At 41.1% G+C, this 17,005-nt stretch overlaps 1 protein-coding gene across 3 annotated transcripts in view; it reads left to right on the top strand.

The window, feature by feature from the left end:
• The first annotated feature begins 2,471 nt into the window (after positions 1 to 2,471).
• ptar1 (protein prenyltransferase alpha subunit repeat containing 1) overlaps positions 2,472 to 17,005 on the top strand; it is a 96,098-nt gene continuing 81,564 nt past the window's right edge. For all 3 annotated transcript variants that reach the window (XR_013293335.1, XM_077560308.1, XM_077560309.1), the window contains exons 1-2: positions 2,472 to 2,600; positions 14,718 to 14,887. Coding sequence is in view for 2 of the 3 variants with exons in the window: in XM_077560308.1 (XP_077416434.1) it covers positions 2,515 to 2,600; positions 14,718 to 14,887 (256 nt within the window). In the remaining variant the exon portion in view is untranslated. The remainder of the gene's footprint in view (positions 2,601 to 14,717; positions 14,888 to 17,005) is intronic.

Here is a 17,005-nt window from a genome sequence, read left to right on the forward strand (position 1 = left end):
ATAACACCTTTTGTTATGGCCTAATGCTGTGGGCATGGTTCTCTGGAACTGATCCCTATTTTCCAATTTAAATTTGCATTGATAAAACTATGAGTAAGACAGAACAACCTAAAATGATTAAATCAGAATCATATAGCCCTTGATATGTTACTTGCAGAAAGGGGTGGTGTTTGTTCAATGTTCGCAGAACAATGTTGTACTTTTATTCCTAATTACACTGCACCGGATGGAAGTTTAACCAATGCCATTGAGGGACTTCAAACACTTAAAAAAAATGAAAGAGCAGTCCGGTATCGATACGTCAATTTGGATAACTGGATGGATGCTTTTGGAAGATATAAAAATTTGGTTTCAGCTTTTGACAACTTGCGGTTGTTGCTGTATTCCTGGTTTAAGATCGTTGTGCACGCGGCTTATTGCCACAGCCATTGAAAAGCAAGATGTACAAAACAAGTCGTCTTATATGATGGTAGAATCTGTAACTTCTAAAGCTATGACCGCGGTGGCGACATCGGATGAAGATCCGGCTGGAATTTTTCTCTAGACTATTTCTAAGGGATTTAATGTCTTATTTTGAACAAATATATTTTGTTCATTGAGGGACTGAAGACATTTAACATTTTCTATGCATATTTTTACTGTTTATGAATCTACTTATAGTATATAGATGCCATATAACTGTGATAATGTTTGTGTGAAATATATTGGACATATAACTGTAGTGTAATGAATAACACTTTTCACTCCCTTCCAGCTGGTGAGATAGGAATGCACATGGGAGGCATGTTCTCAAGTTGATAACACTGTGGGTCTGAGGGAGTCTAGGTCGCATACCTGTCTAGTCATATATTTCCGGCTTTGGACGAAACTGGAGTAAACATGTCAATAAATCACTTGTCTGTCTATTATAATTGCTAACCCTTTGTCCAGCCTCAGAGGAGGAGTATGCTTTTTTCATCTATAAAGCGACTGTGTGTTTTTCATATGGACACACTCGAGGCTTAACATCACCTTTGAATGTAAGCATGTCTTGTGTCTTTTAGGAGCTCCTAAAATAAATCTTTTGCAAAAGAAGCTTCTTCATCAGATCTCATTTTTCAATTATTTTTGAACACGCAAAGATTACACTTAATATAGTAATCAAATAATACCTTCAGCACTAAGCAGGAGTGTATGAGGTTTTTTGTTATTGATTTTTTACTTGTTTGTTATTTGTTACTTTTGTACCAGATTTACCTCCATACTATCTTTATACATGAATATACGTGAATTGTGAATGCACCAAAAAGACCTCGACCCCTTTGCATTATTTTTATTTGCCAATGTGTATGTTTACAAGTGTTAAGAATGATCTTTTGAATTTCACTGCAAAACTTGTTTTAACAACACATGGGATACTGTATGTACAGTATAGGATTTTGAAATAAAAACGGCAAATATGTCATCATGAACTCAAATCAAATGAAAGGATGTCAAGCTTAATATATCTCAGTTCAAGTATACAGGTAGTTTTTGAAGACATTAAAAAAGTGCAGGAACAAGCTATTGATCGTATGTTTACACTGTCTCAGCTATGACATTATAAATGGTCCAGGTAAAAGGAAATACATTCAGGACAGAAAGTCTCAGTCCAAAGGTAGGCTTCAAATCTTTAAATGAAAATCGTGACTTCAATGTGTTCAGTTTTCGTGACAATTTACAACATGAGATGAGCTAGCTAGCACCGGGTTACGAGCTATGATCGTACAATAAATCTTACCTTCATACTAAAACTTCTTTCTTTCTGCCCACTTTGAGTGCTCTGCATGTCAACCAACGTTTAAGCTGTTCCACACGGTGTTTGTATATTGAACCATGTTGAAATTTTCACGCCTGGGACGTCCTCTTCTTCCAAAACGACGTGTAAACTGGTGTGGCTACTCTGTTTGTTTGGAATTTCGGACTTGTGCATATTGATAAAAACGTGGCGTCATTTGAGATCAACCCACTGTCGTTCGCTGAACCAATGAGGTTGATCTTAAGACCGCCCAAATCCTCCAGAGTCCGCCCTCTTCTCTACGAGTAAAAATCGCGGAGCTCTAGAAGTACGAATCAGTTTTGCACCATCTGTTGCGAGAAATTTGGTGCAAAAATCACGTGACTGGAGAGCAGCAGAAAAAACACTTGTGACTCCTAGTGGTGACTTCTTTGACTACAAGTTGTCATTTCTACAGGTACAAATCACGACTTTTACAGATACAAATTTACACTTTTTTCTACAGGTAATTTTTTTTTGTCCAGTTAAAAAAAAATTTGTACAGGTACAACAATTTTTTTTACAGGCACAATTTTCTTTTACAGGTACAAATCACGACTTCTACAAATACAATTCTATCCTTTTTTCTATAGGTACAATTTTTTTTTACTACAACTACAATTTTTTTTATTACAGGTACAAGTTACTTTTGCTCCATAGTATGGGTGTAATTTGACCCGGAAACACTGGATCCATTCAACGTCATTTGGTGACCTAAAATGGCGGAGCCTCAGTCAGAGGTGGATGTATTGGTCCGAAGAGTAGTTAAAGACATTACGAATGCATTTAAGAAGAACCCTAATATGTAAGTGTGACTATCTATGTTATGTACTGACCAAAATGGCGTTTTTCTAGTCAAGGACTGTGTCGTCGCTATTGACCAGCGGGTTGTGTGGGCCTGGAATGTGAGCGCATCAAGCAAAGTTTACTGTTCTTTTTCCGTTTCTTGGGTCCTCTGTTCTAGTCTGTTTAACCATGTAAAAGCAAGCATAGGAATGACGTGTTTTGTATAGAAGGGTGCGATCGTCCATTTATTACGTATCGCTGTTGCTCTGACATGTTAGCTTACATTTAACACTGCCGTTTTTATTACAATGTCATTTGAAATAGCAATTTGCTATATAATCTCCGATGCCGTCAGAGGTTATACGGTACTACTCAATCATAGCAGAACTAGAGATATGTCACCACTAATGTTTATACATGGCAGTGGATATTTTGCCATGACCGGCAACTTTCTAGGTAGCGCTATTTTGCCGTGAATGGATGTGATTGGTCAACCGTCGGACCGACTCACGCACTCTGCGTGGTTCCGGGCTCGTTTCGCTACACAGAAAGGGTTTTCTGTTACCTGGTTATAGCCAGATTGATAATTGTGCCCAGGGCCGGACTGAGACTCATTTTCAGCCCTGCAGTTACAGGGCTTAGACCGGCCCACTTTAGTTTACATCATTTTAATGAAGAAGATGTATCATTTTTTGGCATATTAGTGTATCAATCTAAAATAGTTTAGCATTCCACCCAACGTCGATATTTATAGTGTATTTGATAAAATAAAATAAAAACTAGAATTTTACATTAACTTCAAGGAATATGAATATATACATAAGATATGAACACTTACACTTGATTTTTCCCCCCACAAACTCTCAACCGCCATAAATATAAAATATAATGCAGGTAAAGGCACAGTAAGACAGGGTATGAGACAATTTTTTTTAAATAAGCGCTCATACAATTTAACTGCAAGTCTGCAATCAAACTTTTACTTCCTTATAAGTGTTGTGAGCTAATATGGGTTTTCAATACTATTAGCAAGGGTAGTGATTTTATAAAATCAAACAAAAAATGGCTGTTTGTCACATTTCAAAACCAATCTTTTCTACAGGTCCACCCTAGTATTTTTTCTCTTCTTCCTCAAACTCCTGGCCAGTCTTACCCTGGCTGAGGTCTGTGTGTTTGTTTTCTTATTTTATTAAATTACTAATAATAGTTACATTACATTACATCTTAATGTAACTTGCTGACAAATACAATCGTGGAAAGAAGATCAGGCGAACATTGGATAATGGTTTGCACATTATCAAAGTGTCTGATTTGTGTTGTGCTAATGTGCTATATATGGTGTCTTACTCTTGACATTGCACTAGCTTACCCGTGTCATCTCTGCCAGGAGCACACGCTTCAGGACTCTGTGACAATTTAAAAAAAAACATTCAAGTTTGGCTGCATCTAGCCTTTTTGGCGCCACCCTTTCTCTTTCTGTGTTCCATCTTTGTGTGTTTATTTCTGCGTGTGTCTCTCCCGTCATGTCAAGCTAAGCTATTAAACAAACACATGGGAAAGACAGGAGGTGAATTCACGGTGAAAGGTAAACAAAAAAAGAAAGAAGTAAATTATAGTTATAAGGTAACATTAATCCAACGGCTATAACGTTCCAACAATACTGTTAATCCGACCGCTAACTAATGCTGGCTAATTTACAGCTCATAGCATGGAGCCATAGTAGCCACTTGTTGATATACTGTAATTAGGGCTGGGCGATATGGCCCAAAAATTAAATCTCGATTTTTGAAATCATTCAGGACAATTAAGATTTTAATCGATTTTATTCTAATAAACCCAACAAACATTTATTTTAAGGTTTCATTTATTCAAAAACAATTCCAGTTTTGATTGATCAAGCTTGATTTCTCCGTATTTTGTTTCAAAACAGAGCATTTTGGTGAAACTAACCATTTAAGACTAAAATGCTAGATTTATAATGGACTAAAAATGTCCTAAATAAAAACGGGATGAGGTTGACTAACGATGATAAAAACTAACACACGTGATTGAAACTGGACTAAAACTGAGACTACATTTAAAATTGCCGGATAAAATTAACACGAAGTGTATGTCTGTGAAACAAACTCAATCTGGGGCCAATGAACCATTTTGAACACAGTTAATTTTTGTTCAAGGGTGCCAGGTTTTCTCTTCTTAGACTACATCTACTACTATCGGATCATTCCTCGTTCATTCCAGGCTCCGAAGCTCTGGAATGACCGCCCACTGTCTATGCGTTTGCTTGATCCTGTTGATGCTTTTAAGAGCCGACTTAAAACATTTATTTTTCCAAGCTTTCTGATTTCTCCTGATCATGTGCTGTCTTTTTTACCTTTATTTTGTTTGACTGCTTGAATTTTTTTTTTTTATCTGAGTGATCAATTTTACCTGTGAAGCACACACAACTTTTTGTCTGTGAAAGGTGCTATATAAATATAATTTACTTACTTAGAAGAAGAAAACCTGGGTAAACACACCGTAAATGAGCTTTAATTCGGCTGAAAAGGCCATTGTGAGTGAGTGATACTCAACACTGTCGACTCGAGGCAGGGCAAGTCAGAGAGTCAACTGGCAGATGTATACCCATTTTTGCTCCATTAGCTAATATCTTTCAAATTGACGTAGGAGGAAACATCTAGTAAACATACTTATTACTTATACTAGTCATATAAATTTCAGAGCCTGTACTTTTTTATTTACTTTTACTTGAGTAATTATTTGAGGGAGTACTTTTACCAAAGTTGTTTTTTTACACAAGTAATTGTACTTTAACTCAAGTAGAGAGTGTCAGTACTTTTCCCATTCAATGGTCAAAGGTTTTGCACTTGAAAAAATAAATCTTGAAACTGAAAATTGTTGTGTTCTTGAATTTCGCCAAAATATAAAAATGTATTTAAAAAAAATAAGTGTATGAACCATTTTTTCGGGTGAAAGATTTTTTTTTAATTCACTTCGTTCATTCTTTTTAATACATTATTTTCACTTTTTGCTTCCATGTATAATTATTATTTCTTTCAGTTGTATTTTTCATCATTATGGGACTGCTGAGCATAGCAAGCAGCACATATTACTATCCTACAAAAATGGGTTTATTATGGGACTGCTGACCGTAGCAAGCAGCACATATTACTATTCCTAGAAAAATGGGCTTCTTATTATTATGGGACTTCGCAAGCAGCCACATATTGTTATTCTAGCTAGGACAGTGGTTTATTATTGTCGTTATTATTATTATGGGACTGCTTGCGGAGCAAGCAGGCACATATTGTTATCCTACCTAGGACAGTGATTTATTATGGGACTGCTTGCGGAGCAAGCAGGCACATATTGTTATCCTACCTAGGACAGTGGTTTATTATTATGGGACTGCTTGCAAAGCAAGCAGGCACATATTAGTATTCTACCTCGGAAATGGGTTTATTATTGGTGTTATTATTATTATATCATCTTCCACGATTTTTCCGCAAGAATGCCACCCGTACCGTAGATCGCACCGGGACAAATGAGGTATCAAACGATGCGTCTCGATCTGACTCGCTGGGCTACTATTTTTCTAAGAATTCCCAGTTACCATGGCGACGCCAGTCCCAAAATAAACTCCCAAATTAACTTCCCATTGGGAATGAATGGGAAAAGGGAAAACAAAATCACACATCAAGGACCTTTTTCTAAGACACACTGCGCGCGCATACGTTATCCGACCGATACGAATTTTAGCTCATTTTGTAGGAATTTTTCCCATCTTTAGCTCAGTGTCGAAATCTTTTTTAAGGAATGAAAGCTCCCCCCCCCCCCCCCTGTGCGGGTTCAAAGACAGTGGCTGAATTAGCTTTCTCACACACTCTGTTGGCTAATTAGCCATCCAGTGCTGGGAACCAAATAATGTATTTGAAAAAATTTCACTTCAACTCATCACCATGGCCACAATCTTTTGTCACTAGACGTCAAATTCTTACATTTTGTAGTCACGAGTGTCTTCTTTCAGACAAACTAACTTTTATTTGGCTAAGGTGTCATTTAGTACCTTTATTTTCCCTTTAAGCTCGGACAAGTCGGACCAACTCGCCTATCTCTGCCATGTTAATTTCAGGCGCCTTCCTCTCTCCATTTCTGATAAATCATAAGTTTTCAACCTGCTCTCATTTGGTCATTTTTTATCCGATTAAGAAAATGAGAACATGCTCGTGTTCCCCAAACCCTTGCCGTTCTAACGAGCCATTTCTTGAATCTGTATCTTCAACCGTTAAGTCGTGAGAGGCTCTTCTTTGAGGTGTGCGTCTCTCATTCAATCTCAATGCAATGTGGGTGCGTGACTTCACTTCAACTCGTCACCATGGCCACAATCTTTGCTCACTAGACATCAAATTCTCACATTTTGTAGTCACGAGTGTCTTCTTTCAGACAAACTAACTTTTATTTGGCTAAGGTGTCATTTAGTACCTTTATTTTCACCTTAAGCAAGAGAAGTCGGACTAATTCGCCTGTCTTTTACATGTTAATTTCAGGTGCCTTCCTCTCTCCATTTCTGATAAATCATAAGTTTTCAACCTGCTCTCATTTGGTCATTTTTCATCCGATTAAAAAAATGAGAACATGCTCGTGTTCCCCAAACCCTTGCCGTTCTAACGAGCCATTTCTTGAATCTGTATCTTGAAGAGTTAAGTCGTGGGAGGCTCTTCTTTGAGGTGTGCGTCTCTCATTCAATCTCAATGCAATGTGGGTGCGTGACGTCACTTCAACTCGTCACCATGGCCACAATCTTTGCTCACTAGACATCAAATTCTCACATTTTGTAGTCACGAGTGTCTTCTTTCAGACAAACTAACTTTTATTTGGCTAAGGTGTCATTTAGTACCTTTAGTTTCACCTTAAGCATCCTGAACCGTTAAGTCGTGAGAGGCTTGGTGCGTGACGTCTCTCCAACGTGTTAGTCCAAAGCGTGTGCGTCAATGTGCATGTTTCTTAAAGGGACAGTAAGATACTTTTACTTTATGGTGATTATGCCTAACTTCCACATTTCTTGACCGATTTCAATCGTTTGAATTTTAAACTGTTCAGCTCATTTCCATTTTTTAAAATACATTTTCAAAAAAACCACATTATTATTATTATTATTTTTTCTATTAAATGTAATGGATTGGCAATTGATTAGGTACACCCTGGATTATCGCCACTCTGCCCACCCAGGGGGGCGGCCATCTTGGCCAATTAATTAGGTACACAAAGGATTCGCTCCCCTCCGCCCACCCAGGGCGGAGGCCATCTTGGCCAATTGATTAGGTACGCCCAGGATTCTTGCCACTCCGCTCGCCCAGGGCGGCGGCCATCTTGGCCAATTAAATAGGTACACCCAGGATTCTCGCCACTACGCTCGCCCAGGGCGGCGGCCATCTTGGCCAATTAATTAGGTACACCCAGGATTCTTGCCACTACGCTCGCTCAGGGCGGCGGCCATCTTGGCCAATTTATTAGGTACGCCCAGGATTCCCACCACTCCGCTCGCCCAGGGCGGCGGCCATTTTAGCCAATTAATTAGGTGTGTACCTAATTAATCCCCACTCTGCCCACCCAGGGCGGCGGCCATCTTGGCCAATTAATTAGGTACGGCAAGGACTCTCTCCCCCTTGCCCACCCGGGTCGGCGGCCATCTTGGCCAATTTATTAGGTACGCCCAGGATTCTCGCCACTCCAGTCGCCCAGGGCGGCGGCCATTTTAGCCAATTAATTAGGTACACCCTGGATTACCGCCTTTCTGCCCACCCAGGGCGGCGGCCATCTTGGCTAATTAATTAGGTACGGCAAGGACTCTCTCCCCCTCGCCCACCCGGGTCGGCGGCCATCTTAGCCAATTGACTACTACTAAAATTACTACAAGTACTACTAATCCTACTACTTCTGTTTGTACTTGCTTACTACTTACTACTATACTACTACTACTATGTCTACAAGTACTACATACATGCGTGTTTCCACCTTGCAAGAGACAGCAATTCCACATTTCTTGACCGATTCCAGTGGTTTAAATTTTAAACTGTTCAGCTCATTACCAAAGAGTCAGCAGTCCCATTCAAAATTTCCGCGGGAATTTTTCTAGTTATGGGACTGCTTTGCGAAGCAAGCAGGCACATATTGTTATTCTACCTAGGACAGTGGTTTATTTTTGTTGTTATTATTATTATATATTATTCCACGATTTTTCCGCTAAAATGCGGCCCGTACCGTACATCGCACCGGCACAAATGAGGTATCAAACGATGCGGCTCGATCTGACTCGCTGCGCTATTATTTTTCTAAGAATTCCCAGTTACCATGGCGACGCTATTCCCAAAAAACTCCCAAATTAACTCCCCATTGGGAATGAATGGGGAAAAAATCACACTTCAAGCACCTTTTTCCAAGACACGCTGCGCGCGCATACGTTATCCGACCGATACGAATTTTAGCTCATTTTGTAGGAATTTTTCCCATCTTTAGCTCAGTGTCGAAATCTTTTTTAAGGAATGAAAGCCCCCCCCCCTGTTCGGGTTCAAAGACAGTGGCTGAATTAGCTTTCTCACACACTCTGTTGGCTAATTAGCCATCCAGTGCCGGGAACCAAATAATGTATTTGAAAAAATTTCACTTCAACTCGTCACCATGGCAACAATCTTTTGTCACTAGACGTCAAATTCTCACATTTTGTAGTCACGAGTGTCTTCTTTCAGACAAACTAACTTTTATTTGGCTAAGGTGTCATTTAGTACCTTTATTTTCCCTTTAAGCTCGGACAAGTCGGACCAACTCGCCTATCTCTGCCATGTTAATTTCAGGCGCCTTCCTCTCTCCATTTCTGATAAATCATAAGTTTTCAACCTGCTCTCATTTGGTCATTTTTTATCCGATTAAGAAAATGAGAACATGCTCGTGTTCCCCAAACCCTTGCCGTTCTAACGAGCCCTTTCTTGAATCTGTATCTTCAACCGTTAAGTCGCGAGAGGCTTTTGTTGAAGGGGTGCTTCTCTCATTCAATCTCAATGCAATGTGGGTGCGTGACGTCACTTCAACTCGTCACCATGGCAACAATCTTTTGTCACTAGACGTCAAATTCTCACATTTTGTAGTCACGAGTGTCTTCTTTCAGACAAACTAACTTTTATTTGGCTAAGGTGTCATTTAGTACCTTTATTTTCACCTTAAGCAAGAGAAGTCGGACTACTTCGCCTGTCTTTTACATGTTAATTTCAGGCGCCTTGCTCTCTCCATTTCTGATAAATCATAAGTTTTCAACCTGCTCTCATTTGGTCATTTTTTATCCGTTTAAGAAAATGAGAACATGCTCGTGTTCCCCAAATTCTTGCCGTTCTAACGAGCCATTTCTTGAATCTGTATCTTCAACCGTTAAGTCGTGAGAGGCTTTTGTTCAAGGGCTGCGTCTCTCATACAATCTCAATGCAATGTGGGGCGCGTGACGGCTCCAAGTCAAAAATGTGTGTGCGCTCTTAAAGTGACAGTGAGATATTTTTAGTTTCTGTATATTATGGTTAACTTCCACATTTCTTGACCGATTTTTGTCGTTTAAATTTTAAACTCTTCAGCTCATTTACATTTTTTAAAATACATTTTCAGGGACAGTGAGATACTTTTAGTTGATGTTGATTATGGTTAACTTCTACATTTCTTGAGCGATTCCAGTCATTTAAATTTTAAACTGTTCAGCTCATTTACAAGAGTCAGCAGTCCCATTCAAAATTTCCGCGGGAATTTTTCTAGTATTACTATTATTATTTCATCTTCCACGATTTTTCCGCAAAAATTCAGCCCGTACCGTAGATCGCACCGAGACAAATGAGGTATCAAACGATGCAGCTCCATCTGACTCGCTGCGCTATTATTTTTCTAAGAATTCCGAGTTACCATGGCGACGCAATTCCCCAAAAACCCCCAAAAAACTCCCATAGGAAATGAATGGAGGAAGGGGGAACAAATTACAGATCAAGCACCTTTTTCCAAGACACGCTGCGCACGCATACGTTATCCGACCGATACGAATTTTAGCTCATTTTGTAAGAATTTTTCCCATCTTTAGCTCAGTGTCAAAATCTTTTTTAAGGAATGTAAGCTCTCCCTTCTGTGCGGGTTCAAAGACAGTGAGCAAACAGCAGACAAATAGCCTTTTCCCATTGTTGTGTATTGCAAGTGCCAGAGTGGAGCAATTAACTTTAGAGTGGCGGGAACAAATAAATGTACTTCCAAAAGTTTCACTTCATCTCGTCACCATGGCCACAATCTTTGCTCATTAGACATCAAATTCTCAGATTTTGTAGTCACGAGTGTCTTCTTTCAGACAAACTAACTTTTATTTGGCTAAGGTGTCATTTAGTACCTTTATTTTCACTTTATGCGAGGACAAGTCGGACGAACTCGCCTATCTCTTCCATGTTAAATTCAGGCGCCTTTCGCTCTTCATTTCTGATAAATCATAAGTTTTCAACCTGCTCTCATTTGGTCATTTTTCATCCGATTAAAAAAATAAGAACATGCTCGTGTTCCCCAAACCCTTGCCGTTTTAACGAGCCATTTCTTGAATCTGTATCTCGAATCGTTAAGTCGTGAGAGGCTTTTGTTCAAGGGGTGTGTCTCTCATACAATCTCAATGGAATGTGGGGCGCGTGACGGCTCCAAGTCAAAAATGTGTGTGCGCTCTTAAAGTGACAGTGAGATATTTTTAGTTTCTGTTGATTATGGTTAACTTCCACATTTCTTGAGCGATTCCAGTCGTTTAAATGTTAAACTGTTCAGCTCATTTACAAAGTCAAATGTGTGTGCGTGAAAGTGCATTTTTCTTAAAGGGACAGTGAGATATTTTTAGTTGATGTTGATTATGGTTAACTTCCACATTTCTTGAGTGATTCCAGTGGTTTAAATTTTAAACTGTTCAGCTCATTTACAAGAGTCAGCAGTCCCATTCAAAATTTCCGCGGGAATTTTTCTAGTTTCAGATCTCTTTTTTTTTTTTTTTCACTTCTGACCCGAAATTCATGTCATATCAACTGACCAGGGCATGGAATCATGAGTACCAGCTGCACAAACGTGCTTTGTAACCACCCCCGAGTGACAGTGCACATAGGAAACAAAAGACATTTAACACAATACTTACACCATTCAGACAACTTTATTCCGCCACTCTCATCACAACTGCAAAATAACTTTCTTCCCGAGACCCTCCTTGACATAAATTAAATAGCACTGCCACCTAGCGGTGTGGCTTGTAAAGGTTATCATTTGAATTGAACAAGGGATGCACGCTAATGCTATTTTCAACCGATACGATAAACCAATAATTTAGAAAGTGCCGATAAACGATAAGTAATATACTACTATAAGTCTAACATGTACAAAAACATTGAAACATTGTGCAAAGCACCATGAAGCTGAATTTTATTGGTATCTCTGTGTAGCAATTATTTGGGTTGCCGTAATGGCTTATGAGAAATTTAGACGGTACTGAGGGGAGTTGTAATTTACTCAGCAACCTCTGGGGCACCACATTGACTTTGCTTGTTTGTAGGAGCAAAATAAACGATAAAAATCCTATTATCAAGTATTCATAATCTGAAGTTGCTACTTTAGTTAATCATGGAGTTCTTTGCTTTCATAAAATAATTACTAATCCACTCAGTAAACACAAATGATTCGGCACAAATTGAATTTCTAGACAACAAATGTATTTAGTAAACACACATATATCAGTCACAGCCTAACCTATTAATGAAACAGAATAAAAAATGTGACTCAAAGATAAAAAGAAAACATGCAACCTAACTAACTAAGATAAAAAAAGGTAGATGGGGAATAAAGATGGAAGCGTTTTGACCTCTCAATCCTTTTATGTTTGAATAACAGCCTTGCACTAGTAGTATATGGTCAGATTGCAATGCAGGCGCAATTTACGGACTGGTTCAGTCACACGGGAAATGTTCAGTCGCATGGGAGAGAGAGAGAGAGAGACTCGAGCGTCAGACCTCGGTTGAATGCTGGAATGCTGCACCAGGTCTCCGGTTGGTGTCGAGGTGCACGCGCGGCGTGGAGGCCGTGGCCGGTCTTTGTTTGGCGCACGTCCAGCTGGAATGCTGCCCGGGAGTCTCTGGCTGCTGGTCGGTGATGCACGCGCGGCGTGGGGGTCGCGGCAGGTCCTTGTGTGGGCGCTGCGGGGGCTCACTGCTGGACAGACACGCGTGCCTTGGGGATGCGCAGGGTGTTTGCGAGTCCTTGCTTGAAGCGTGCTTTGGGATGCGCGTTGTGGCTCAAGTTCGGGGCTCAAAGGAAGAAGGACCACGTTTCTCGTGATGATCAGGAAAAGTTCATGGGGCTAGACGTAAGGTGGAGAGAGGGCGGAAGAGTTGCAGGAAAGAGAGAGCCCTTGAGCAGTTCATGGGGCGAAGGAGAGGGGAAGAGTTGCAGGAAAAGAGTGTCCTTGAGCAGTTCATAGGACGAAGGAGAGGGGAAGAGTTGCAGGAAAAGAGAGCGAGATTCCTTCGCGCGCTGGCTTTTAAACTGTGTAGCCAGGGGACCGGGCCGTAGTCCCGCCTCTTCCGTCGACTGAGACCAAGCTTTTGGGATAGTATTTGATAATTTTTGATCAGAATTGATAAGCCAGATGCTTCATTTATCATTCTGAACACATTTCAAATATTACCGCAATTATAAGGTTATTGAATCCGCTAAGCTTACTAATAAGCTAAACTTAGGTGGCTACAGAAATTACACACATCATTCATTTGAGATAGACATACAGGTTGTGTACAAAGATAAACAACAAAAGTCACTTGATGTCAGTCAAGTACATAGAGTCCGTGTATGCTCCGAATTTTGTAGACTTCAGATTAATTAGGAGCGGCAGGATTCTTGAGGATAACCGATAGTGACCGCTGGAGGGCACTGTTGTGCCATATAACTTCCAAGGGGCATTGTTTCCAAAAAAACACATGACTAATTCCTGTGGATAGACCAGACCATAAAAGATGGTCTGGGGACTGCTTATCAGACAGGATTTCAGGTCTGTCGGAGCTGTGATATGCGTTTCCTGGGGGTTATGAAACGAAATCCAATCCCTGCTGGAGGGAAACTCTTAAAGAGCCCTTTTTGAACTGAAAACACAGAGTTAAGACACACACACACATTCCCAAGGGGGAAGTGTTTAAAAAGGCAAATAAAATGGAAAAATTGAGGGTGACGGGCAATATTCGCTATATCTGCTTCAAAGACAACCAGTATCTCATTTTGACTTCGCCAAAACAAGACAGTCATGTTTTAAAAATCCTTTGCCTATTTTCGTTCCACTCTACTGTTAGCCTTTTCAAATTCTTCATCTAGACGCCTCTCCTTTCACTCAAACAATTCATCCACGCCAAGTACATTCAAAAAAGCTGAAAAAACGGCAACCGCCACAAGTTTTTCTCCTTCCTCGTTTTTCAGATTTTTGCGGTGCCGTGCTTTGGTGACGTCACAGAAACTGTCACGAGGCGATTACGTGCCGATCGAAACTCGCGACTTGCGAGTTAGCCTTTTCAAATTCTTCATCTAGACACCGTCTCCTCTCACACAAACTATCCATCCACACCAAGTAAAATAAAAAGCAGAGAAGAAACACCTTAAGTTTCTCTCTTTTCTCGTTGTGATTTTTGTCGCGCGTTGCTTGGGTGACGTCACGAGAGAAACCGTCGCACGGCGTTTACGTCTTGATCGAAACTTGTGACGTTGTGAAATGGGTCGTACTCCGAAGTGCAGACACAGCCACAAGCGGGCCGGCTGAGAGGACGGTTCCTTTGAAAGTCCCTACCCCCTCCCCATACCCGAACGTCCTGCGGTGGAAACACGGCTATTGGGAGCCTTGAATAACATGGCTGAAGATTCTTCGTTTTTGGTCAGCAGTCTGCCAGTTTGATTTGATTTGATCCTTATTTATCGCGAACAATTAAAAAAAAAAAAGTATAAACAAGAAAGGTCATACATACAAAGTGTTTGGTTAATCTTTTATTGGTGTACAGAAGAATATTTGTTGCATACGATTCTTACCCGTGTTGTTTAGCCTTAAACCCATTGTCTCCTTCCCCAGTGATGAGATTGGTGTGATTCCATGTCCGGAGGGACGTTACAACCGCAGCCCCATCGTCGTGGTGGAGAACAAGCTGGGTGTTGAGAGCTGGTGTGTCAAGTTTCTGCTGCCATATGTACACAACAAGTTGTTGCTCTACCGTCAGCGGAAACATTGGCTGGATAAGGAAGGTAATTGACCACAGTCAGTATCCAGACTAGACAGTGTTTTGTCTAGTACCAAAGTGTTAAGCCCGGCCGCTTGAAGATGATTCTAAAAATATTGTTCAGGGCTGTCAGGATTTGTTTATACATGTTACTCCTTTGGATAGTTGAAATCTGTCAAATCAAAGTAACCAATTGCTGTATAGGCAGCCAAGATCCTGAGATTCTTCAAACCAACACTTGTTGCAGTTGTTTCAGTGTTAGTTTTCATACTGGTTCCTACATTAAGCATTTTTGAGTGGTGTCTCTCTTCGATCACTATTGCCACTTTTCCATTAGCCCCAGACAGTACGGCATGACACTACACTGCACATTTGTATTACAACAGGCGCACGGCAGGATAGAGGCAATATAAAATGAAAATGACCAAACATGCACACTCACAGTGTGTGGGGTTCTGCCTTAACATTTCTTGGGATGCTCCAATCTGATACGTAGATCGGTATCAGCCCAGATATTGGGGAAAAAAGACGGATCGGTATTTGTCAAAATGGTCCCCATCAGCAGAGGCAATAAATATATAAATAAATAAATATACATAATACTATAGATATAAATAAATAAATATTGTCTCCAGGGCGCGCGCTCGTTCGCCACGTCTCCAATGACAAGGTGAAACGGGTAATGGTGAGGTAAATATTTTCCCTTTGCTACGTTGGCTTAGCCAATTTGTCTGTAACAATTGGACTGGGGGAACATCGGAAGCCGTTCGGCAGCGAGGTGGGCCCCGCGCCGCCGGCTCGCGTAAGCCTTTCGGTATCGAGTCGGGCCCTGTTTCACCGGCTCATCCGTCTCCTTACCGCCGGCTCGCGGGAGCCGTTCGGCATCCTTGTCCCCCGGTTCGTCCGTCTCCTTGCCGCCAGCCTCCGGAAGCCGTTCGGGATCGAGGCGGGCCCTGGTCCCCCGGCTCGTCAGTCTCCTTGCCACCAGCTCGCGGAAGCCGTTTGGCAGCGAGGCGTGCCCTGCTTCACCGGCTCGTGGAATCCACCTCCTTGCCACTGGCTCGTTACCTTGCCGCCATTGGGGTACCTTTGCGAGAGAGAGAGTGGGGACTGGTTGGTCTCACTGCCGACCAAGCGGGGACCTCCGCTGTTTCTCTCACGAAGGTCCGCCACCCGACTGGGGCCTGCCGAGCAGCTTCTGCGAGCCGTCGGGCTCCGTGGAAGGACTGCAATGTGGGAAGCGGCAACTGAGTTTGCCGAGGCAGGTGAGACAGTGAATAATGGTTTTGTGGGGATCCTAAATATGTATTGCAAAATACAGCCCAGCAAATGCACAGAAGCTTTCACATATAAATTGGTTTAAACCAATGACACAGGCACCCGTCGGCTGGCCACAATCAGGACAAAAATACAGTACAAACATTTTGAGTTTTACATCAACATTGAACCACATTTACAATTCCTTTTGTACCATGGATGAAATATTGCAATCATGATTTTGTGACCAGCACGCAACATTCGCCGCCAGCGCCCATTCATTTTGAATGGAGATCTCAGTGTTACTTATTTGGCCACCTCTCGGCTAGCAGGTGGCAGCAGAGTATAAGAGATCAGCCAGGGCCATGTTACAAAAAGCTCTTTTTGACAGTGTTTCGAGGAATGTGAATATTGATGAAACATAGCTACATTCTAGTGCTAATTGCTGCAAAATGGAAACAGATATAAATATACTTTTTTTCCTGATGAAAGAAGAGACTTTAATCTTTCTTTTGGTAGGTTCCATGTTATAGCTATAGAACACAATATTCTGCGGGCCTTGCAAAATCTGTCAAAATCCAGTAAAACAGCCTGGAGCGAAGGGAATTGCTTCACTGAAAATGGCTGTGAATGAATGAGTTAATTAAACAGACATGTTGCTCCTAGAGGCAACCGAGAGAAATATGCATCCCCTCGAGTCGCGCTTTCAATTTTGCTTGTCATAACGTCGAGACCAATATATGATACAGATGGGTGCGGCCCGTGTGAGGCCGATTTATTGAAGGGTGTTAATTCAAACACAGAATTCAGTTCCTTTGGACGTTCTTTTCAGGCACTGTGTAATTCACTTCTGTGACATTCGAGAGGCCTGGTGGACCACCATTTT

Source organism: Vanacampus margaritifer, chromosome 3 (assembly GCF_051991255.1).
Source record: "Vanacampus margaritifer isolate UIUO_Vmar chromosome 3, RoL_Vmar_1.0, whole genome shotgun sequence".
Taxonomy (NCBI): domain Eukaryota; kingdom Metazoa; phylum Chordata; class Actinopteri; order Syngnathiformes; family Syngnathidae; genus Vanacampus; species Vanacampus margaritifer.